This window comes from Oncorhynchus mykiss, chromosome 25 (genome assembly GCF_013265735.2).
Source record: "Oncorhynchus mykiss isolate Arlee chromosome 25, USDA_OmykA_1.1, whole genome shotgun sequence".
In the NCBI taxonomy this organism is placed as follows: Eukaryota; Metazoa; Chordata; class Actinopteri; order Salmoniformes; family Salmonidae; genus Oncorhynchus; species Oncorhynchus mykiss.
This window is the reverse complement of record NC_048589.1, coordinates 6,386,075-6,412,309: the sequence shown is the minus strand read 5'-3', so window position 1 is coordinate 6,412,309 and position 26,235 is coordinate 6,386,075. Positions and strand designations below refer to the sequence as shown.

The 26,235-nt window shown below is 43.3% G+C and overlaps 1 protein-coding gene across 6 annotated transcripts in view; it reads left to right on the top strand.

Moving 5' to 3' along the window:
• Window positions 1-26,235, top strand: part of asap3 (ArfGAP with SH3 domain, ankyrin repeat and PH domain 3) — a 55,462-nt gene that overhangs the window by 2,008 nt on the left and 27,219 nt on the right. For all 6 annotated transcript variants that reach the window (XR_005039448.1, XM_036962245.1, XM_021584396.2 and 3 more), the window contains 4 exons: window positions 3,088-3,160; window positions 12,913-13,058; window positions 21,611-21,685; window positions 22,509-22,558. Coding sequence is in view for 5 of the 6 variants with exons in the window: in XM_036962245.1 (XP_036818140.1) it covers window positions 3,088-3,160; window positions 12,913-13,058; window positions 21,611-21,685; window positions 22,509-22,558 (344 nt within the window). In the remaining variant the exon portion in view is untranslated. The remainder of the gene's footprint in view (window positions 1-3,087; window positions 3,161-12,912; window positions 13,059-21,610; window positions 21,686-22,508; window positions 22,559-26,235) is intronic.

Sequence of the window (26,235 nt, the reverse complement as noted above, 5' to 3'; positions counted from 1 at the left end):
AAGCCTCTCCATACATTTCCATACATGTTTACAGTCCCATGCACTTTTTTTCATTAGACAAATAAGACAAGAGAAGGGCTGTTAGGCTATATAAACACTAACCACGACTGGTCCAGTTAGCTGTAATATATCAACTATTTTGGTGCCAAAGGAGTGTCATGTAGCTAGCTAGGTTCTTTAAAATTCACGTCTGTAACTCAAAGCCAGTTCAACTGCTCCCCCCCACTCTTCCCCCTCAGGGACTGATTTAGACCTGGGCCACCAGGTGGGTGTAATGAACGATCAGGTAGAACAGGTCATCAGCAGTACTCCAGGTCTCGTAGGGTAAGATTTGAATACCCCCTGTTCTTAAGCAAACAGAGTAGAGTGAAGCTACATGTTGACGCACGTCAGGGTGGTGAACCTGAAAAACGACAGGTGTGGTTGGTGCCTGAGAGACATCATCAGCCCAATGATGACAAGCGTGGTGGTGCTAGACGGATTAACCACTGATTCACCTGTTAATGCAAAGTTAGTCACGGCGTGGGAACTTCTGGGTCACCATGATCGCTGCTAGACAGTCAAAGAATTGCGGTTTTCCTATAGACGGTCTGACAGGTTACATTTCTTTCACTGTTGCCCTTTGTCAGTTCTACTAGGTGAAATTCTAACTTGAAGTCTGTGGCGTAATGTTGACAATTTTGCTCCGATCTCCCATTGACATCAATGCATCTGTCTGCGCATGTAACTATGTCAAAGCCAGATTTGCATGCGTAGGCAGATCTCAAGTTAGGATTTACCCCATAGGAATGATCTGCCTTTGTCTTCCTAAAACCTTCTGCTACTAATGGACGGGAGTCAATATGACACTATACACTGTGCAAAACATTGACTTGCACCCCCTTTTGCCCTCAGAGCAGCCTCCATTCATCTGGGTATGGAAAGTGTTCCACAGGGATGCTGGCCCATGTTAACTCCAATGCTCCCCACAGTTGTGTCAAGTTGGCTGGATGTCCTTTCAGTTTTGGACTTGAGGTCGACCGATTAATCGGAATGGCCGATTTAATTAGGGCCGATTTCAAGTTTATTTATTTATTTATACCTTATTTAACTAGGAAAGTCAGTTAAGAACACATTCTTATTTTCAATGATGGCCTAGAAACGGTGGGTTAACTGCCTTGTTCAGGGGCAGAACGACAGATGTTCACCTTGTCAGCTCGGGGGAGCCAATCTTGCAACCTTACAGTTAACTAGTCCAACGCTATAACCACCTGCCTCTCGTTGCACTCCACGAGGAGACTGCTTGTTATGCGAATGCAGTAAGCCAAGGTAAGTTGCTAGCTAGCATTAAACTTATCTTATAAAAAACAAACAATCAATCAATCATAATCACTAGTTATAACTACTCATGGTTGATGATATTACTAGTTTATCTAGCGTGTCCTGCGTTGCATATAATCGAGGCAACGCAGGGGGATGATTTAACAAATGTGCTTTTTTTCAAAAATGCGCTATCATTGGACGACTGTACCTAACCATAAACACCAATGCCTTTCTTAAAATCAATACACAGAAGTATATATTTTTAAACCTGCATATTTAGCTAAAAGAAATCCAGGTTAGCAGGCAATATTAACCAGGTTAAATTGTAAATTCTCTTCCATGCAGAGTCGGGGTATAGTTTAGGCAGCCTGGCTCATTGCAAACTAATTTGCCAGAATTTTACATAATTATGACATAACATTGAAGGTTGTGCAATGTAACAAGAATATTTAGACTTAGGGATGCCACCTGTTAGATAAAATACAGAACGGTTCCGTATTTCACTGAAATAATAAACATTTTGTTTTTACGAAATGATAGTTTCCGGATTCGACCATATTAATGACCAAAGGCTCGTATTTCTGTGTGTTATAATTAAGTCTATGATTTGATAGAGCAGTCTGAGTGAGCGATGGTAGGCAGCAGCAGGCTCGTAAGCATTCATTGAAACAGCACTTTCGTGCGTTTTGCCAGCAGCTCTTCGCAGCACAGGGCTGATTATGACTTCAAGCCTATTAGCCTAATGGCTGGTGTAACCGATGTGAAATGCCTAGCTAATTAGCGGGGTGCTCGCTAATAGCGTTTCAAACGTCACTCGCTCTCAGACTTAGTAGTTGTTCCCTTTGCTCTGCATGGGTAACACTGCTTCGAGTGTGGCTGTTGTCGATGTGTTCCTGGTTCGAGCCCAGGTAGGAGCGAGGAGAGAGATGGAAGCTATACTGTTACACTGGCAATACTATAGTGCCTATAAGAACATCCAATAGTCAAAGGTATATTAATTACAAATGGTATAGAGAGAAATAGTCCTATAAATACTATATTAACTACAACCTAAAACCTCTTAACTTGGAATATTGAAGTCTCATGTTAAAAGGAACCACCAACTTTCATATGTTCTCATGTTCTGAGCAAGGAACTCAAACGTTAGCTTTCTTACATGGCACATATTGTACTTTTACTTTCTTCTCCAACACTTTGTTTTTGTATTATTTAAACCAAATTGAACATGTTTCATTATTTATTTGAGGCTAAATAGATTTTTATTGATGTATTATATTAAGTTAAAAAGTGTTCATTCAGTATTGTTGTAATTGTCATTATTACAAATAAACAAATAAAAATCGACCGATTTGAATAGTTATCGGCTTTATTTGACCCTCCAATCGGTATCGGCGTTGAAAAATCATAATCGGTCGACCTCTATTGTGGACTATTCTTGATTCACACAGGAAACTGTTGAGTGTGGAAAAACCCAGGAGCGTTGCGGTTCTTGATACAAACCGGTGCACCTACTACCATACCCCGTTCAAATGCACTTAAATATTTAGTCTTGCCCATTCACCCTCTGAATGGCAATACATACACAATCCATGTCTCAATTGTCTAGAGGATTTAAAAATCCTTCTTTAACCTGTCATCTACGCTGATTTGAAGTGGATTTAGCAAGTGACATTAAAGGATCACATCTTTCACCTGGTCAGTCTGTCATGGAAAGAGCAGGTGTTCTTAATGTTTTTCACACTCGGTGGATGTTTCATTAACTCTTCTTCTCTCTCTGTGTTGCAGTCAATGGATATGGACCAGAACACCTTACAGAGGATGAAGAAGATGGTCAAGGCTATTCACAGCTCTGGAATCAGTAAGTGGCTCCTCGCCACACACACACACACACACACTGTATTACAAACACCCAATGCATATTAAAAAATAACTGCAGGCTTTAATAAGAGACTTGGGTGTGGGATGAGGTCTTATTATGGTTCACGTGTTTGTTGATGAAACCCGACGCTGACATTGTATGGGACGTGTTAGCTGAGCCACTCCTGTCTGTCTGAGACACAGGAGGTTGGTGGCACCTTAATTGGGGCGAACGAGCTTATGCTTATAACTGGAGCGGAATTTATGGAATGGTAACGATTATGTCCAACGCATGGTTTCCATGGTTTCCAAGTGTTTGATGCCATTCCAGCCATTATTATCAGCAGCCTCCTGTGGTCTGAGACTAATGACAGTGTGTGTTTGACAATGGGCTCAATGTTAGCTGTTTGACTGACACTGTTTAGTTCAGACACCAGACTCTAGAGGTCAAGTAGGGCGCCCCCGTGTGTGTGCACACCAGTGTGTGTGCCCCACTGTCCACCTACCACACACTTTGGCTTATAATATAGTTGCTTTGTTGGCAGGATGGTTAGAATGATCAAGTCACCCACCAGTTTGGCATGCTGATATTGTCTAGCTATGAAGATTGTCCAGCTATGAAGAATACTGTAGAAGCTTCTATGTCTGATTCTGGCACCTTTTTGAAGAAACTTTGCTTCATACTTTGATGTGACCAAACAATTACTCACCAGTTTCGCAATGCTAACATGAAGTTGAACAGCAGCATCAGTAAACTTGGATGGAGTTTCGATTTCAAAATGAGTCTTGGATGCCAATCTAAAAAGTTACTTGTTTTTGAACTTTTCCAAACTCTGAAATATTCTGGTTTCCATTTTGGGGGTTTAACTGTCAGATGTAAGTCAGTGAGCCAAAGTTGGGAGATGGGAGTTCAGCAGTTGAGACCCCAACTCCACTATTCTCCCCCACCCCATCTCAACACCCACTTTCTCTCCCCCTCTTAATGTGGCACTCCAGTCTCATTTTCACCTAATTTATTTAAATCAAAGGCACATCTCAATAGGTGGTCTAGGTATGTCATGACATGGCACAAGTGGGGGGGGGGGGGTGGGACTTTCCTCTTTTTCTCTGGCTCCTCTATTGTTCCTCAAGCAAAGGTGGAGGCTGACGACATCACAACTTCCAATCAGACCAACTCTGATAAGGCATTACTCTTTGAATGTGTGAAATTGTGCTCAACCTCGCGCGCCTGGTCAAGTCATGACTTGATCTTCAGGTCTGAATGTCGGAGCGCTAGAAAGATGCCAGAGTTTCCGACTTGGAATGTCACTGCTTCAGTGTGTGTACTTTACTATATTTATACTTGGGATATCTCTTTTCAACAGTAAAAGTTCAAACATCGCTGGAGGACTTCATTAACTGGATACTTATGGGGCTGTTCCATTCCACTAAGGCTAAGGGGGGGCCCCCCCTCTTCCTTTTCGTTGTTAGTGGCTGGCTGATTCAGAACCGCTCAATCAGCCATGATGTTCACGTGTGATGTGTTGATTAACTCAGCAAAAAAAGAAACGTCCTCTCGCTGTCAACTGTGTTTATTTTCCGCAAACTTAACATTTGTAAATATTTGTATGAACATAACAAGATTCATCAACTGAGACATAAACTGAACAAGTTCCACAGACATGTGACTAACAAATGGAATAATGTGTCCCTGAACAAAGGGGGGGATCAAAATCAAAAGTAACAGTCAGTATCTGGTGTGGCCACCAGCTGCATTAAGTAATGCTGTGCATCTCCTCCTCATGGACTGCACCAGATTTGCCAGTTCTTACTGTGAGATGTTACCCCACTCTTCCACCAAGCATCTGCAAGTTCCCAGACATTTCTGGGGGGGAATGACCCTAGCCCTCACCCTCTGATCCAACAGGTCCCAGACGTGCTCAATAGGAATGAGGTCCGGGCTCTTCGGTGGCCATGGCAGAACACTGACATTCCTGTCTTGCAGGAAATCACGTACAGAACGAGCAGTATGTCTGGTGGTCATGCTGGAGGGTCATGTCAGGATGAGCCTGCAGGAAAGGTACCACATGAGGGAGGAGGATGTCTTCCCTGTAAGGCACAGCGTTGAGATTGAGCTTGTTGTCATTGCAGGCAGTCTGATGCTGTGACACACCGCCCCAGACCATAGCGGACCCTCCACCTCCAAATTGATCCCGCTCCAGAGTACAGGCCTCGGTGTAACGCTCATTCCTTCAACGATAAAGGTGAATCCGACCATCACACCTGGTGAGACAAAACCGCGACTCGTCAGCGAAGAACACTTCTTGCCAGTCCTGTCTGGTCCAGCGACGGTGGGTTTGTGCCCGTAGGTGACGTTGTTGCTGGTGATGTCTGGTGAGGACCTGCCTTACAACAGGCCTACAAGCCCTCAGTCCAGCCTCTCTCCGATTATTGCGGACAGTATGAGCACTGATGGAGGGATTGTGCGTTCCTGGTGCAACTCGGGCAGCTGTTGTTGCCATCCTGTTTACATACCCTACATTATTAATCTCATATGTATATACTGTACTCTATCATCTACTGCATCTTTATGTAATACATGTATCACTAGCCACTTTAACTATGCCACTTTGTTTACATACTCATCTCATATGTATATACTGCACTCAATACCATCTACTGTATCTTGCCTATGCCGCTCTGTACCATCACTCATTCATATATCTTTATGTACATATTCTTTATCCCCTTACACTTGTGTCTATAAGGTAGTAGTTTTGGAATTGTTAGCTAGATTACTTGTTGGTTATTACTGCATTGTCGGAACTAGAAGCACAAGCATTTCGCTACACTCGCATCTGCTAACCATGTGTATGTGACAAATAAAATTTGATTTGATGTTCGGATGTGCCAATCCTGTGCAGGTGTTATACGTGGTCTGCCACTACGAGGACGATCACCTGTCCGTCCTGTCTCCCTGTAGCGCTGTCTTAGGCGCCTCACAGTACGGACATTGCAATTTATTGCCCTGGCCACATCTGCAGTCCTCATGCTTCCTTGCAGCATGCCTAAGGCACATTCACGCAGATGAGCAGGGACCCTGGGCATCTTTCTTTTGGTGTTTTTTTTCAGTCAGTCGAACGCCTCTCTTCGTGTCCTAAGTTTTCAACAACTGTGACTTTAATTGCCTACCGTCTGTAAGCTGTTAGCGTCTCACCTACGCTAGAGGTTAAGGCACTAACGTCCCACCAGCACAAACATCCGGTGAAACTGCAGAGCGCTAACATTCTAAATACACCATCTGTTATAGTAAACATTCTTGTAAATACATATATATAACATCATTTAAAAGATGAACATCTTATTAATCCAGCCGCTGTGATTTCAAAAAGGCTTTACTGCGAAAGCAAACTATGCAATTTTCTGAGGACAGCTCCCCGCACACAAGTATTGCTAGCATTTTCCAACCAAGCATTAGCGTCACGAAAGTCAGAAATAACAATAAAATAAATAGCTTACCTTTGAAGATCTTCCTCTGGTGGCAATGCCAACTGTCCTAACTACGAAGTGAATGTTCGTTTTGTTTGATGACATCTATTTTTATAGCCTAACACGAAACATTTGTAAACTGCTTGTGTCGTGATTTCCGTCTCATTTAACTTTGACAACGCGTTCGTGGTAATTACACACACTAAACAAATGAAAACAACCATGACTGGATAAACATTACAATCCTCTGGTTGTTACTAACACATGATGGTTCTTTTCCCGGGACGTATTGACCGAAACAAACCGATTTGAAGACACCAAGCAATGACCTCATTGCGCACCAATGCTTGGACCGGTCTATCATTGATTGACTGTATTTTGGCCCAATGACCACGGATCATCTTGAAATCTAGCTTGGAAGATAGCCAATGAGCTGAGGTAAACGGCATATGTAATGGTGATACGTTCGAAGACCAGCCTTTGTCGTGAACTCTGGCGTAAGACAGGTTCATTCGCCATTGCAAATCCTACTTGACGGAGCCATGTTACGCATAGCAGTACATAGTCAATAGCATTTTCAGTTAGTTTATATATTTTAAATTATGGCGACTAAATCAGGAAAAGCTAAAAACAGTCTAGGTATACAGATTTAACCCAAATTATAGAGGAAATTGATAGAGAAAGCGAGACCGAGTAAATAGTAACCTTTGTTTTAAATTTTTTTTTTTTTTTTTGGTGTGTGTTAGAATAGCATTTATGTATTTTGTATATAGTTCTTTCCTTCAAAATGTATCACTGTACCAATTCGTCCACGGGTACATTTGGTTACATTTGTGTGGGACACCTGGGTGACTTCATGCTCAATGTCATGTAGCTTGCTCATTTTTGAAGTTATCTGTCTAAAACCTTGCTCAGCTATTGTTGCCATCTTATGTTCTTCATTCAAATCATCCACAGCATCCTATCTGTATGTTTGGCTGTTCTTGGCCATTTGAAAGATGATGCAGCAACAATACAAAACAGAAAATGTATGTTTATTTCCTTGTATTTTCTTCTACCAGATCTATTGTTATATTCTCCTACATTCAATTCACATTTCCACAAAATTCAGAGTGTTTCCTTTCAAATGATACCAAGAATATGCATATCCTTGCTTCTGGGCCTGAGCTACAGGCAGTTAGATTAGGGTATGTCTTTAGGCGGAAATTGAGAAGGGGGGGTACCCCAAAGAAGTTAACAACCGTTCCACAGGTGCATGTTCATTAATTGTTTATGGTTCGTTGAACAAGCATGGGAAATGGTGTTTAAACCCTTGACAATGAGTATCTGTGAAGTTATTTGGATTTTTACGAATTCTTTGAGAGACAGGGTTCTGAAAAAGGGACGTTTCTTTTTTTGCTGAGTTTGTGGTTGGTTAGGCGGACTCTCCATCCTCTTTCCATTCCTTTTTTTTCTCTCCAATCTATTTTTCCTCTCTCACCCCAACCCCCCCCCCCCCTTTACCCCATCCACCAAGAATGGCCTATTCCTCTCAGCTCTTGCCAGGATGCAGTGGTTTGTGTATGTTGGGAAGAGATGGGTTTGCTGGAGTTTTAAAGCTCATTAATTATCTTCCCCAGGGACATTAGTCAGCATTCTGTTGCTTGTTAGATGTTTGTTATTGGCTCACACACACAGGGACACAAACTCCCATGCACACGTTTTCTATTACCGATTTCAGACAATTGTGCTGTCAAACTACACTATGCTGGCTTTGATCAATACTGTTCCAGCAGCTAGTATAGCTGTGCTTGGCTCCGTAGTATGAAAGGGCATATGGGGTCACTTTCCTTTGGGTCATGACCTAATAACATCTCTTTATGAGCCCTGGCACCACTGGGTTAGGTTAGACCCTACACTGGACGAAGTGACCCTGAAGACTAAACAGACGCAGTTATAAATAATCAGACTTTCCAACGCCAAGCTTTTCCACTCCGTTCTCTCACTTTGGTTATTTTGCTTAGTGTAGAATTAGTGTTCTGACTAGGGCTGTTACCTTACCGCCACACCGGCAGTAATGAGTATTGATCGCAGTCACATTCCACGTGACCATTGAGTCACGGTAACTAGGCTCCTCCAAAACTGTGCTCTGATGCTGTTGATGGTTAGTAGCCTACCAAACTTGCTAACGGCTAATCGATAATGGCCTGGTACTCAGTGCTCTAATAACATTTTATTGGTCACATACGCATGTTCAGCAGATGTTATTGCGGGTGTGGCAAAATGCTTGTCTTTCTAGCTCCGACAGTGCAGTAATATCTAACAATTTCACAACATGTACCCAATACACACAAATCTAAGTACAGGAATTTAATTACGAATATATAAATGTATGGACGAGCAATGTCAGGCATAGACTAAGACATAGAATACGGTATAAACATATGAGATGAGGAATGCAAGATATGTAAACATTATTAAAGTGACTAGTGTTCCATTAATTAGTGGCCGGTGATTTCAAGTCTGTATATTGGCAGCAGCCTCTAATGTGCTAGTGATGGCTATTTAATGGTCAGATGGCCTTGAGATAGAAGCTGTTTTTCAGTCTCTCCGTCCCAGCTTTGATGCACCTGTACTGACCTAACCTTCTGGATGATAGTGGGTGAACAGGCAGTGGCTTGGGTGGTTGTTGTCCTTTGATCTTTTTGGCCTTCCTGTGATATCAGGTGAGGAACTTGAAGCTTTCCTCTTCTCCACTGCGGTCCCGTTGACGTGGATAGGGGGTTGGTCCCTCTGCTTTTTTCTGAAGTCCACGATCACCTTTGTTTGTTGAGTGAGAGGTTATTTTCCTGGCACCACACTCCCAGAGCCATCCCCTCCTCCCTGATGGCTGTCTCGTCATTGCTGGTAATCAAGCCCACTACTGTTGTCGTCTGCAAACTTGATGATTGAGTTGGAGGTGTGCTCGGCCATGGGTGAACAGGGAGTACAGGAGGGGGCTGAGCACGCACCCTTGTGGGGTTCCAGTGTTAAGGATCTGCAAAGTGGAGGTGATGTTTCCTACCTTCACCATTTGGGGAGGCCTGTCTGGAAGTCCACGACCCAGTTGCGAAGGGCGGTGTTCAGACCCAGGGCCTCGAGCTTAATAATGAACTTGCTGAGCTGTTGTCAATTAACATAATTCTTACATAGGAATTCCTCTTGTCCAGATGGGATAGGGAAGTGTGATGGTGAGTGCATCATCTGTGGATCCATTGGGACGGTAAGCAAATTTATGTAGGTCTAGGGTGACCGGTAAGGTGACGTAATCCTTGACTAGTCTCTCCAAGCACTTCATGACAGAAGTGAGTGTTACGGGGCGATAGTAATTTAGTTCAGGTACCTTTGCTTTCTTGGGTACAGAAACAGTGGGGGCCATCTTGAAGCATGTGGGGACAGCGGACTGGGATAGGGAGAGATTGAATATGTCCGTAAACACACCAGCTAGCTGGTCTGTGCATTTTACTTTTTTAAATTTTATTTAACCTTTATTTAACTAGGCAATGTTCTGAAGATGTGTCTAGGGATTCTGTCAGAGCTGGCAGCCTTGCGAGGGTTAACACGTTTAAATGGCTTACTCACGCAAGCCACGGCGAAGGAGAGCCCGCATTCCCTTGGTCGTGGGCTGTGTCGGTGGCACTTTGTTATCCTCAAAGCGGGTTAAGAAGGTGTTTAGTTTATCCGGAAGCAAGATGTTGGTGTCCACGATCAGGCTGGTTTTCTTTTTGTAGTCTGTGGTTGTCTGTAGACCCTGCTACAAACGCCACATGTCTGAGCCAGTGAATTGCGACTCCACTTTGTCTCTACTAACATTTTGCCTGTTTGATTGCCTTGCGGAGGGAATGACTACATTGTTTGTATTCTGCAAAATTCCCAGTCACCTTGCCATGGTTAAATGCGATGGTTCGCACTTTCAGTTTTGTGCGAATGCTGTTATCTATCCACGGTTTCTGGTTAAGTTAGGTTTTAATTGTCACAGTGGGTACAACTTCAAATTCTAGGTCAGGTGAACAAAAGGACTTGAATTCCTGTATGTTGTTACAATTACACCATGAGTCCTTAATCATGAAACACACACCCCCACCCTTCCCGGAGAGAGATTTATTCCTGTCTGCGCGATGAACTGAGAACGTTATTGGCTGGACCGACTCAGACAGTATATCACGAGAGAGCCATTTTCTCCAGTTTTAGTTTGACTAGTAGAGAAATGTTAATATATCAGAGTGAGAGCTTCTAATCAATCAATGGGGGCACCTCATGCCTGGTTGGAATTCGGGCCTTGATAGCTGACTAGACTAACTTAACCATAAAAAATAAAAATAAATTGTATTGTAAAACATACGACTGGATTGCAATGGTTCATAATTGTATTTTATTAGGATTGTTACATTTTAGTCACTGGCCCATTTCTCCATCAAAGTTTTGGGCTTGTAGAAACATCTTTAAATGAAAATTACACCATACGGATAGCCCTCTCAAAGAACTGCTGGACTTTGTTGGACTATTTTAAGGTGATTTGGGTTGAAGCATTAGGTTGCTAAGAGAAGGATATTGCTTTTATGGAACTGGCTTGAGCACAATTTACTTTCTTCATGAGCAAAAGCAATTGGTTTTCTACCCAAAGTTGCAAAGAAAATATTGTGATCCATTTTAACCTGTTGCGTCGAGCAATCCCGTATCCGGGAGCGTAATTATAGCCTCAAGCTCATTACCATAACGCAACGTTAACTATTCATGAAAATCACAAATGAAATGAAATAAATATATTGACTCACAAGCTTAGCCTTTTGTTAACAACCCTGTAATCTCAGATTTTCAAAATATGCTTTTCAACCATAGCTACACAAGCATTTGTGTAAGAGTATTGATAGCTAGCATAGCATTAAGCCTAGCATTCAGCAGGCAACATTTTCACAAAAACAAGAAAAGCATTCAAATAAAATCATTTACCTTTGAAGAACTTCTGATGTTTTCAATGAGGAGACTCTGTTAGATAGCAAATGTTCAGTTTTTCCAAAAATATTATTTGTGTAGGAGAAATCGATCCGTTTTGTTCATCACGTTTGGCTAAGAAAAAACCCCGAAAATTCATTCATTACAACGCCAAACCTTTTTCCAAATTAACTCCATAATATCGACTGAAACATGGCAAATGTTGTTTAGAATCAATCCTCAAGGTGTTTTTCACATATCTATTCGATGATAAGTCATTCGTGGCAGTTTGGTTTCTCCTCTGAAGCAAATGGTAAAATACACGCAGCTGGAGATTACGCAATAATTGCAACGGAGGACACCAAGCGGAGCACCTGGTAAATGTAGTCTCTTATGGTCAATCTTCCAATGATATGCCTACAAATACGTCACAATGCTGCAGACACCTTGGGGAAATGACAGAAAGTGTAGGCTCATTCCTTGCGCATTCACAGCCATATAAGGAGACATTGGAACAAAGCGCATTCAAAATCTGGGGCATTTCCTGTTTGAAATTTCATCTTGGTTTCGCCTGTAGCATCAGTTCTGTGGCACTCACAGATAATATCTTTGCAGATTTGGAAACGTCAGAGTTTTCTTTCCAAAGCTGTCAATTATATGCATAGTCGAGCATCTTTTCGTGACAAAATATCTTGTTTAAAACGGGAAAGTTTTTTTTTATCCAAAAATTAAAAGAGCGCCCCCTATATCGAAGAAGTTAATAAACAGAGACCAGCAAAATGGATAAAATGTATTTATGGTAAATAATGCAATGTCTAATTTCTCTGAACGGGGGGAAGAAACATCCAGATTCACAGTTAATGCATTAGGGTTGAAGAAGCAATACTCCAAGCTGCAGCTCCATACAACTTGTCAAAAATAGAGAACCGATACTGCATACTGGTTGTTGGGGTGGGATTGCTGTAGAGTGTTGACAATTTTACTGGAATCCTCATGTCTTACTCAATCGTAGGAAGAAATTTAGTCCAATTTTGGATTCTGGGTAATTAACAGGGTCAATTTGGGTGCAATCAATTAGCTTAATTTCTCAGCTCTAATTATATTTCAACAAAATAAAGTTTCAGGGCCTCCCGAGTGGTGCAGCGGTCTGTAAGGCTCTGCATCGCAGTGATAGCTCCGTTACCAAAGATCCTGGTGCGATACCGGGCTGTGTCGCATGCACGCTGACACGGCCGGCAGGTTCACGGTGTTTCCTCTGACACATTGGTAAAATGACATGACTCAAAAGGCAGCATAGGATGGAAACAACAATTAAGTGTGTGTTTGTGGTTCTAGGTCACGCAGAGAACAAGGAGCAGTACATCGACGTGCTGGAGAACCTGGGGAACAGTCACCTGACCCAGGACAACAACGAGGTGTCCACTGGGTTCCTGAACCTGGCTGTCTTCACCAGGGAGGTCACCGCACTCTTCAAGAACCTGGTGAGAGTAGGGGGGAGACTTTGGGAGGGATAGGGTGCACGTTTGGAAGGGAAACATTTTTAGGGGATGGGGCTTAGAGTCTGGGAAAGGTAAGGCACTTTGGAAATGGATGAGAGACACTTTGGGAATGGGTAGGTAATGAGTGGGGTGTGTAGGGTAGGGAGAGGTGTGGGAATAACCTTTTTGTATCTGGGGGAGGGGCAATGGCTGCAGAGTTTGGAGTGATGGGTGTTAATGGTGTTGAGAGGGGGAAGAGGAGTGTATAGTTAAGAGGAAACGATGCTTTTGAGAAGAGACAGATTTGATTTGTTTTTTTTATTGGATGTGGGTGTTGACAGAACAGATGTGGTAAAGTTGGGCTGTATTCATTAGTTGGCCACTGTTGCAAAACTATTATTCCAAACGGAAAACATGTTACAACGAAATTCAGGTATGTACATCACCGTTTCTACGGTTTGGTTCCTAGTGAGTACACCCCTGGGTGACGTTCTAGAGGTGACAATAGGCTGTTGCTAACACCATTGCAGTATTCAGTCAGATCATAAACATTTGAAGTTGAGCGCCAATGACCTAAGGTAGATGTACAAATATTCACTGATTATACAAAACATTAGGAACACCTAATATTGAGTTGTACCCCCTTTTGCCCTCAACAGCCTCAATTCGCCAGGGCATGGGGCGCTCTACAAGGAGTCAAATCACAATTTTATTGGTCACATACACATATTTAGCAGATGTTATTGCGGGTGTAGTGAAATGCTTGTGTTCCTAGCTCCAACAGTGCAGTAGGATCTAACAATGTACTCATCTGAAAGTAAAAGAATGTAATTAGGAAATATTAGGACGAACAATGTTGGAGTGGTATTGACTAAAATAAAGTATAGTAGAATACAGTATATAGATATGAGATCAGTAAAGCAGTATGTAAACATGAATAATCGAACACTTGTCACTTTAATAAAGTGGCCAGTGATTCCGTAAACGTTTGGAGTTGAGCGCCATCAATGATCTAAGGCAGCTGTACAAATATGCACTGAGTGTACAAAAGCGTTCCACACGGATGCTGGCCCATGTTGACTCCTTTGTGTGTGTGGACTGTTCTTGATACACACAAACTGTTGAGCGTGAAAAGCCCATCAGCGTTGTAGTTCTTGACACAGCCAAACTGGTGCGTCTGGCACCCGCTACCATACCCTGTTCAAAGGCACTTAAACATTTTGTCTTGCCCATTCACCCTCTGAATGGCAATTCATACACAATCAATGTCTCACGACTTAAAACTCCTTATTTTAATCTGTCTCCTCCCCTTCATCTACACTGATTTTGAAGTGGATTTAACAGGTGACATCAATAAGGGATCTTAGCTCTCACCTGGATTCACCTGGTCAGTCTGTCATGGAAAGAACAGGTGTTTTGTACACTCTTGTGTAGAATAATCCTAATCTGTCATTGTCTGGTTATGTGAACTCAATCTATTTCTGATGTAAATGTTCTCCATCACACAACATATAGGACTTCATGTCTGCAGCTCTACACATGAATAGTGCTGAGTGATCCTACCGCCATCACTAAACTGTGACTTAACCAAGCCATGAGCTCATTAATCGTGTGCCCGCGCTCGTGCGTGGTCCGAGGGGTTATTTATGAATGAGTTGCAGTGTGGTTACAGCTGGAGGGTCAAAGGGCCCCTGTTGAGGGAGAGGGATGAGGAAAGACCCCGTTCTTGTCACAGCAGTATGCTTGAAGGAGTGAGTTGTGTGTGCATGCATTGTGTTGGGTGGGATACAACAGCTGCAGGAGAGCACCTCTTTACCCCCCCCCCCCCCCCCCCGAGAACTGGAACCCCCCCCTACTGATAGTCGTGTTAATTCATCCCAGACCTTCGTGTGTTGGGAGTGGACAAGGCAACTCCTCCTTTCTCCCCCCAGCTGTCAAAGTCCCCCTCAGGACCTTGAGGAAGTGCTAGAGGAAACTGAGGAAACTAATCCAAAACACTACCACTGCTTGATTTAGGGGCTTTAACAGTGAACTGTGTGTGTGTGGGGGGGGGGGGGGGGGGCTGTGTGTCTGAGTACGCGCTCTGAAGAGGGTTGTTTCACTGTTACACAGAACACAGGGCCTTCTTTTCATTTCTTCAATTCTGAGAAGGATATCAAAACAAAGACAACTTCAAGTTCAAGTTTGCATCAATTTCTCAAGGTGAACCCAAGTGTGAACTCAGAAGGGGGAAATGGTTGTCTTTTTTATTTACCTACAGAGCTGCTTCAGTACAGGAGATGTTTTTGCACTGAACTAGGGTTGCAAAATTCTAGGAACCTTTACAAAAGTCCCATGTTTTGCTAAAAGTCTGGTTGGAGGTTTCCAGATTTCCTCCTTCCAACTGGGATTTCTAGAAAACCTGAGCATTTTGGGAAGGTTCCTGGAATTTTGCCACCCACTGAGCAGTCAGTTAATCAGTACGATCTACAAAATGGGTCAGATGTTTTGATTTTCCATTTGCATGTCATCAGCATGTATTACACTGAACAAGAATATAACCGCAACGAGTTACGGTCATATTTTGATTTTATTTGTCCCGTGTTTTACCAGGTACAGTGCCTTGCGAAAGTATTCGGCCCCCTTGAATTTTGCGACCTTTTGCCACATTTCAGGCTTCAAACATAAAGATATAAAACTGTATTTTTTTGTGAAGAATCAACAACAAGTGGGACACAATCATGAAGTGGAACGACATTTATTGGATATTTCAAACCTTTTTAACAAATCAAAAACTGAAAAATTGGGCGTGCAAAATTATTCAGCCCCTTTACTTTCAGTGCAGCAAACTCTCTCCAGAAGTTCAGTGAGGATCTCTGAATGATCCAATGTTGACCTAAATGACTAATGATGATAAATACAATCCACCTGTGTGTAATCAAGTCTCCGTATAAATGCACTTGCACTGTGATAGTCTCAGAGGTCCGTCAAAAGCGCAGAGAGCATCATGAAGAACAAGGAACACACCAGGCAGGTCCGAGATACTGTTGTGAAGAAGTTTAAAGCCGGATTTGGATACAAAAAGATTTCCCAAGCTTTAAACATCCCAAGGAGCACTGTGCAAGCGATAATATTGAAATGGAAGGAGTATCAGACCACTGCAAATCTACCAAGACCTGGCCGTCCCTCTAAACTTTCAGCTCATACAAGGAGAAGACTGATCAGAGATGCAGCCAAGAGGCCCATGATCACTCTGGATGAACTGCAGAGATCTACAGCTGAGGTGGGAGACTCTGTCCATAGGACAACGATCAGTCGTATATTGCACAAATCTGGCCTTTATGGAAGAGTGGCAAGAAGAAAGCCATTTCTTAAAGATATCCATAAAAAGTGTCGTTTAAAGTTTGCCACAAGCCACCTGGGAGACACACCAAACATGTGGAAGAAGGTGCTCTGGTCAGATGAAACCAAAATTGAACTTTTTGGCAACAATGCAAAACGTTATGTTTGGCGTAAAAGCAACACAGCTCATCACCCTGAACACACCATCCCCACTGTCAAACATGGTGGTGGCAGCATCATGGTTTGGGCCTGCTTTTCTTCAGCAGGGACAGGGAAGATGGTTAAAATTGATGGGAAGATGGATGGAGCCAAATACAGGACCATTCTGGAAGAAAACCTGATGGAGTCTGCAAAAGACCTGAGACTGGGACGGAGATTTGTCTTCCAACAAGACAATGATCCAAAACATAAAGCAAAATCTACAATGGAATGGTTCAAAAATAAACATATCCAGGTGTTAGAATGGCCAAGTCAAAGTCCAGACCTGAATCCAATCGAGAATCTGTGGAAAGAACTGAAAACTGCTGTTCACAAATGTTCTCCATCCAACCTCACTGAGCTCGAGCTGTTTTGCAAGGAGGAATGGGAAAAAATTTCAGTCTCTCGATGTGCAAAACTGATAGAGACATACCCCAAGCGACTTACAGCTGTAATCGCAGCAAAAGGTGGCGCTACAAAGTATTAACTTAAGGGGGCTGAATAATTTTGCACGCCCAATTTTTCAGTTTTTGATTTGTTAAAAAAGTTTGAAATATCCAATAAATGTCGTTCCACTTCATGATTGTGTCCCACTTGTTGATTCTTCACAAAAAAATACAGTTTTATATCTTTATGTTTGAAGCCTGAAATGTGGCAAAAGGTTGCAAAGTTCAAGGGGGCCGAATACTTTCGCAAGGCACTGTATGTTGACTGAGAACCTTCTCATTTACAGCAACAACCTTGGGAATAGTTACAGGGGACGGGGGGGGGGATGAATGAGCCAATTGGAAGCTGGGGATGATATGAAGGCCAGAATGGGAATTTAGCCCGGACATCGGGGTTAACACTCCTACGATTACGATGCCATGGGATCTTTAGGGACCACAGACTTAGGACACCCGTTTAACGTCCCATCCGAAAGGCCGCACCCTACACAGGGCAATGTCCCCAATCACTGCCGTGGGGTATTGGGATATTTTATTTTTTTAGACCAGAGGAAAGAGTGCCTCCTACTGGCCCTCCAGCACCACTTTCAGCAGAATCTGGTCTCCCATCCAGGGACCAACCAGGACCAACCCTGCTTAGCTTCATTAGCAAGCCAGCAGTGGGATGCAGGGTGGTATGCTGCTGGAAATTAGTAAATTGAAATAAATTCATTTGGCCCTAATCTATGGATTTCACATGACTGGGAATTCCAATATGCATATGTTCACCACAGATACCTAAAAAAAAAAAAAGGTAAGGGCGTAGTAGTCCGTATCTGGTGTGACCACCATTTACCTCATGCAGCGCGACAGATCTCCTTCACATAGAGTTGATCAGGCTGTTGATTGTGGAATGTTGTCCCACTCCTCTTCAATGAATGAAGTGCAAAGTTGATGGATATTGGCTGGAACTGCAACACACTGTCAATCCAGAGCATCCCAAACATGCTCTTTGGTGACATGTCTGGTGATTATGCAGGCCATGGAAGAACTGGGACATTTTCAGCTTCCAGGAATTGTGTAAAGATCCTTGCGACATGGGGCTGTGCATTATCATGATAAAACATGAGGTGATGGCAGTGGATGAATGGCACGACAATGGCTTCAGGATCTTGTCACAGTATTTCTGTGTATTCAAATTGCGATTTGATAAAATACAGTTGTGTTCATTTTCCGTAGCTTATGCCTGCCCATACCATAACCTCGCCACCATGGGGCATGCATTGACATCAGCAAACCACTTGCCCACACAACGTCATAAATACTGTCTGCTAGTTGAAACCGGTATTGATCCGTGAAGAGCACACTTCAGCGTGCCAGTGGCAATAGAAGTTGAGCATTTGCCCACTGAAGTCAGTTACGATGCCGAACTGCAGTCAGGTCAAGACCCTGGTGAGGACAACGAGCACGCAGATAAACTTCCCTGAGACAGTTTGTGACAGAAATTCTATGGTTGTGCAAACCCACAGTTTCATCAGCTGTCTGGGTGGCTGATCTCAGACGATCCCGCAGGTGAAGAAGCCGGATGTGGTCCTGGGCTTGTGGGGGGTCGTTACATGTGGTTGCGAGGCCAGTTGGACGAAATGCCAAATTCTCTAAAACGTTGGAGGCAGCTAATTAATGGTAGAGAAATTAACATTAAATTCTCTGGCAACAGCTCTGGTGGACATTCCTGTAGTTAAGCAAGCCAATTGCATGATCCCTCAACTTGAGACATCTGTGGCATTGTGTTGTGACAAAATGGTGTTGTGGCATTGTGTTGTGATGGATTACCTTGGCAAAGGAGAAATGCTCACTAACATGGATGTAAATATATTTGCGCACAACATTTGATCTCTTATTTCAGCTCATGAAACATGGGACCAACACTTTACATGTTGCCTTTCTATTTTGTTCAATGTAGTTTTGCAAGAAGAGCTTAAATGGATACAGACCTCCTCTAAAATTGATCAACTGTTTTGAGGTCTTCCTATTAAAGCAATGTTGCTTGTTTTCCGGCAGAGTAGAAAACGGCGTTTTGAATCGCTCTATTTAAGGGATACTATGGTGCAGTTGCCCTTGTCTTATTAATATACATTTTTTTATCGCGTGTTGGTCATCGTTGTGTGTCCTGCCCTTGTAAGTCATTGATGCATACTGTGGATAAAACAATTCCCCAAATTGGAATTAATAAAGTAATACTCTCTACTCTATAGAGGTACTGTACTATGATACCAGAAGTGGATGGGGTAGGAAGTTGTGTGTGTGTGTGTGTGTGTGTGAGAACAGGAATAGACCCTGCGTTGGTCCCAAGCCAAGTCTGCACCATTTTATTTATTTCACCTTTATTTAACCAGGTAGGCAAGTTGAGAACAAGTTCTCATTTACAATTGCGACCTGGCCATGATAAGAGTGAGGGAGGGGATTGCAGGGCGCCATGTCCTTCCTGGATGGTGGTGTTTATATTACAGTGCCTTGCGAAAGTATTCGGCCCCCTTGAACTTTGCGACCTTTTGCCACATTTCAGGCTTCAAACATAAAGATATAAAACTGTATTTTTTTGTGAAGAATCAACAACAAGTGGGACACAATCATGAAGTGGAACGACATTTATTGGATATTTCAAACTTTTTTAACAAATCAAAAACTGAAAAATTGGGCGTGCAAAATTATTCAGCCCCCTTAAGTTAATACTTTGTAGCGCCACCTTTTGCTGCGATTACAGCTGTAAGTCGCTTGGGGTATGTCTCTATCAGTTTTGCACATCGAGAGACTGAAATTTTTTCCCATTCCTCCTTGCAAAACAGCTCGAGCTCAGTGAGGTTGGATGGAGAGCATTTGTGAACAGCAGTTTTCAGTTCTTTCCACAGATTCTCGATTGGATTCAGGTCTGGACTTTGACTTGGCCATTCTAACACCTGGATATGTTTATTTTTTAACCATTCCATTGTAGATTTTGCTTTATGTTTTGGATCATTGTCTTGTTGGAAGACAAATCTCCGTCCCAGTCTCAGGTCTTTTGCAGACTCCATCCGGTTTTCTTCCAGAATGGTCCTGTATTTGGCTCCATCCATCTTCCAATCAATTTTAACCATCTTCCCTGTCCCTGCTGAAGAAAAGCAGGCCCAAACCATGATGCTGCCACCACCATGTTTGACAGTGGGGATGGTGTGTTCAGCTGTGTTGCTTTTACGCCAAACATAAAGTTTTGCATTGTTGCCAAAAAGTTCAATTTTGGTTTCATCTGACCAGAGCACCTTCTTCCACATGTTTGGTGTGTCTCCCAGGTGGCTTGTGGCAAATTTTAAACGACACTTTTATGGATATCTTTAAGAAATGGCTTTCTTCTTGCCACTCTTCCATAAAGGCCAGATTTGTGCAATATACGACTGATCGTTGTCCTATGGACAGAGTCTCCCACCTCAGCTGTAGATCTCTGCAGTTCATCCAGAGTGATCATGGGCCTCTTGGCTGCATCTCTGATCAGTCTTCTCCTTGTATGAGCTGAAAGTTTAGAGGGACGGCCAGGTCTTGGTAGATTTGCAGTGGTCTGATACTCCTTCCATTTCAATATTATCGCTTGCACAGTGCTCCTTGGGATGTTTAAAGCTTGGGAAATCTTTTTGTATCCAAATCCGGCTTTAAACTTCTTCACAACAGTATCTCGGACCTGCCTGGTGAGTTCCTTGTTCTTCATGATGCTCTCTGCGCTTTTAACGGACCTCTGAGACTATCACAGTGCAGGTGCATTTATACGGAGACTTGATTACACACAGGTGGATTGTATTTATCATCATTAGTCATTTAGGTCAACATTGGATCATTCAGAGATCCTCACTGAACTTCTGGAGAGAGTTTGCTGCACTGAAAGTAAAGGGGCGGAATAATTTTGCACGCCCAATTTTTCAGTTTTTGATTTGTTAAAAAGTTTGAAATATCCAATAAATGTCGTTCCACTTCATGATTGTGTCCCACTTGTTGTTGATTCTTCACAAAAAAATACAGTTTTATATCTTTATGTTTGAAGCCTGAAATGTGGCAAAAGGTCGCAAAGTTCAAGGGGGCCGAATACTTTCGCAAGGCACTGTATGTTTCAACCCCTTAAAGAGCAGAGCTTTCGTGTGTATGGTGTACATTTTAGGACACGTCCTTGTTCCTGGGTTAGGGTTCAGGTATCGTTCTGTAAAGAGCAGAGGTGGAGGAGGACCGGACTGACGGACTTTACGACAACTTTGATCTGTACGGTGTATGTTTTCGGACATTCATCTGTTGTGGATGTCCTAACATGTGCACCGTTAATCTGTAGTCCAATTCGATGCACGACGGGAAGGATCTTGGCATAAGTAACCAGAACACAGTATGCAATACATTTATTCCGTCTGAGTCTCATTTGATTTGGTTGTTGTGGTGCACCCGGAGCCATCCCATCCCTTGAAAATGTGACTCAATTAAAAAAAAACTGGAACAACATATGACCCAAAGGAACCAATACAGGTTTTTTGTTATTTCATCATTGTAAATCAAAAATGGGTGTCTGTGTAACTATGTGACTCATTTGTTTCTGTCTTCCAGGTCCAGAACCTGAACAACATAATCTCCTTCCCCCTGGAGAACATCCTGAAGAGTGAGCTCAGAGACAGCAGACTGGTGAGTAACTAGGGTTGTAAGATTCCAGTAACTTTCACAATATTGCCTTGGTTTTCCAGAAAGCCCGGTTGGTAGGGTCCCCGAATTTCCTGCATATCCCCTCCTTATTCCAGGAATCTTCCAATTGGGAATTTTGGGAAAGTTTTGGGAATTTTGCCACCTTGCAATTTAGCTCTACTGTCGTGCACAAACTGTAAGACTTCTGTGTAACCTATTGTGCACTAACTCTCCTGCCTCCCCACAGTCTGTGTCTGTAAAGTCAGCGAGAGATGCACCTCCCCTAAGAGTAAACCACAACCCTGCAAAACATCCGCTCTGTGTACTTACTACTGCCTCGTGCCATTTTATGACCAACACCCATATTGTGTTGGGTGTCACAAATTAGTGACAGCTTTTTAAAACTGTTGCATCCCATCGGATGAGCAATTCTTCATTCAATATGTCAGTCTTATCTGTACCATAAATGTTTGTTTTTTTAAAACACATGCATAAATATGGTTGGGAGTTTTTCCTGACCATGTGACTCCACCGGGAGAAACTTGGCCACTGTTTTATATAGGCTTAGACTATTACTAATAGGACCTGGAGATTTACCTGGTCAGGAAAACCCCTGGCCCTACATAATGAATCCTTCACCGGCAGTAGATATTATTGTAAATCCCCTTTGTTGAAGAGTTGTAAAGGGAGTGACTGAGGCCTCCTGTGCAGTGTCCTGTGAATGTCCACAGTTTAGATGATATACAGTAGACTAGAGGCCATGTTTATTTGATATGTCTGGAGCGGATGGCAAGCTGGTCATAACCATCTTTTTCGTCTTCTTTAGGAGCTGAAGAAACAGTTGGAGAAGAGCTGGAAGGACTATGACATCAAAGTGTAAGTTGATGGTGATTATAAGGACTTTAGCCTATTATTTTTATGGTCCATCTCTCAGAAGGTTACATGCAGTACCAGTCAGAGGTTTGGACACACCTACTCATTCAAGGGGTTTCCTTTATTTGTGTTATTGTAGAATAATAGTGAAGACATCAAAACTGAAATAAAACATGGAATCATGTAGTAACCAAAAAGTGTTAAACAAATCAACATATTTTAGATTCTTCAGTAGCCACCCATTGCTAGATGCCAGCTTTGCACAATCTTGGCATTCTCTCAACCAAGCTTCATGAGGAATGCTTTCCCAACAGTCTTGAAGGATATGCTGAGCATATGTTTTTTTAAACCCTTTTTTCTCCCCAATTTCGTGGTATCCAATTGGTAGTAGTTCCAGTCTTGTCTCATCGCTGCAACTCCCACTCAGGAGAGTCCTCCGAAACACAACACAACGGCTTCTTGACACAATGCACATCCAACCCGGAAGCCAGTCGCACCAATGTGTCAGAGGAAACACTGTACACCTGCCAACCTGGTCAGTGTGTACTGTGCCCGGCCCGACACAGGAGTCGCTAGTACGCGATGAGACAAGGATATCCCTGCCGGCCAAACACTCCCTAACCCGGACGACGCTGGGCCAATTGTGCGCAGCCCCATGGGCATCCCGGTCGTGGCCGGCTGCGACAAAGCCTGGGCTCAAACCCAGAATCTCTGGTGGCACGATGCAGTGCCTTAGACCACTGCGCCACCCGGGAGGCGCTGCACACTTGTTGACTGCTTTTCCTTCACTCTGCGGTCCAACTCATCCCAAACCATCTCAATTGGGTTGAGGTTGGATGCACTCCATCACACTCCTTCTTGGTCAGATAGCCCTAACACAGCCTGAAGGTGTGTTTTGGGTCCTTGTCCTGTTGAAAAACAAATGATAGTCCCACTAAGCAAAAACCAGATGGGATGGTGTATCGCTGCGGAATGCTGTGGTAGCCATGCTGGTTAAGTGTGCCTTGAATTCTAAATAAATCAGGGTCGCCAACAAAGCACCCCCACACAGTAACACCACTTCTATTTTTCACAGTGGGAACCACACATGCGGAGACCATCCGTTCACCTACTCTGCGTCTCACAAAGACATGGCGGTTGGAAACAAAAATCTCAAATTTGCACTCATCAGACCAAAGGACAGATTTCCACCAGTCTAATGTCCATTGCTCGTGTTTCTTGGCCCAAGCAAGTCTCTTCGTCTTATCGGTGTCCTTTTAGTAGTGGTTCCTTTGCAGCAATTTGACCATGACTGCCTGATTCACATTTTCTCCTCTGAACAGTTGATGTTGAGATGTCTGTTACTTGACCTCTGTGAAGCATTCATTTGGGCTGCAATTTCTGAGCCTGGTAACTCTAATGAACTTATCCTCTGCAGCAGAGGTAACTCTGGGTCTTCCTTTCCTGTGGCGGTCCTCATGAGAGTCAGTTTCATCATAGCACTTGATGGTTTTTGCGACTTCACTTGAAGAAACTTTTTAAAAGTTCTTTAAATGTTCCATATTGACTGACCGTCATGTCCTAAAGTAATGATGGACTGTTTCTCTTTGCTCATTGGAGCTGTTCTTGACATAATTCGGACTTGGTCTTTTACCAAATAATCTTCTGTCTACCACTCCTACCTTGTCACAACACAACTGATTGGCTCAAACACATTAAGAAAGAAAGAAAAATTCCACAAAGTAACTTTTAACAAGGCACACCAAGAGTGTGCAAAGCTAAGGCAAAGGGTGGCTACTTTGAAGAATATAAAATATATTTGGATTTGTTTAAGTTTTTTGGTTTCTACATCAAATTTCAATCAATCAAATTTATTTTATATAGCCCTTCGTACATCAGCTGATATCTCAAAGTGCTGTACAGAAACCCAGCCTAAAACCCCAAACAGCAAGCAATGCAGGTGAAGAAGCACGGTGGCTAGGAAAAACTCCCTAGAAAGGCCAAAACCTAGGAAGAAACCTAGAGAGGAACCAGGCTATGTGGGGTGGCCAGTCCTCTTCTGGCTGTGCCGGGTGGAGATTATAACAAAACATGGTCAAGATGTTCAAATGTTCATAAATGACCAGCATGGTCGAATAATAATAAGGCAGAATAGTTGAAACTGGAGCAGCAGCACAGTCAGGTGGACTGGGGACAGCAAGGAGTCATCATGTCAGGTATTCCTGGGGCATGGTCCTAGGGCTCAGGTCCTCCGAGAGAGAGAAAGAAAGAGAGAATTAGAGAGAGCATATGTGGGATGGCCAGTCCTCTTCTGGCTGTGCCGGGTGGAGATTATAACAGAACATGGCCAAGATGTTCAAATGTTCATAAATGATCAGCATGGTCGAATAATAATAAGGCAGAACAGTTGAAACTGGAGCAGCAGCACAGCCAGGTGGACTGGGGACAGCAAGGAGTCATCATGTCAGGTAGTCCTGGGGCATGGTCCTAGGGCTCAGGTCCTCCGAGAGAGAGAAAGAGAGAAGGAGAGAATTAGAGAACGCACACTTAGATTCACACAGGACACCGAATAGGACAGGAGAAGTACTCCAGATATAACAAACTGACCCTAGCCCCCCGACACATAAACTACTGCAGCATAAATACTGGAGGCTGAGACAGGAGGGGTCAGGAGACACTGTGGCCCACTCCGAGGACACCCCCGGACAGGGCCAAACAGGAAGGATATAACCCCACCCACTTTGCCAAAGCACAGCCCCCACACCACTAGAGGGATATCTTCAACCACCAACTTACCATCCTGAGACAAGGCTGAGTATAGCCCACAAAGACCTCCGCCACGGCACAACTTAAGGGGGGGGGGGGGCGCCAACCCAGACAGGATGACCACATCAGTGACTCAACCCACTCAGGTGACGCACCTCCTCCAGGGACGGCATGAGAGAGCCCCAGTAAAGCCAGTGACTCAGCCCCTGTAATAGGGTTAGAGGCAGAGAATCCCAGTGGAAAGAGGGGAACCGGCCAGGCAGAGACAGCAAGGGTGGTTCGTTGCTCCAGAGCCTTTCCGTTCACCCTCCCACTCCTGGGCCAGACTACACTCAATCATATGACCCACTGAAGAGATGAGTCTTCAGTAGAGACTTAAAGGTTGAGACCGAGTTTGCGTCTCTGACATGGGTAGGCAGACCGTTCCATAAAAATGGAGCTCTATAGGAGAAAGCCCTGCCTCCAGCTGTTTGCTTAAAAATTCTAGGGACAATTAGGAGGCCTGCGTCTTGTGACCGTAGCGTACGTGTAGGTATGTACGGCAGGACCAAATCAGAGAGATAGATAGGAGCAAGCCCATGTAATGCTTTGTAGGTTAGCAGTAAAACCTTGAAATCAGCCCTTGCTTTGACAGGAAGCCAGTGTAGAGAGGCTAGCACTGGAGTAATATGATCACATTTTTTGGTTCTAGTCAGGATTCTAGCAGCCGTATTTAGCACTAACTGAAGTTTATTTAGTGCTTTATCCGGGTAGCCGGAAAGTAGAGCATTGCAGTAGTCTAACCTGGAAGTGACAAAAGCATGGATTAATTTTTCTGCATCATTTTTGGACAGAAAGTTCCTGATTTTTGCAATGTTACGTAGATGGAAAAAAGCTGTCCTTGAAATGGTCTTGATATGTTCTTCAAAAGAGAGATCAGGGTCCAGAGTAACGCC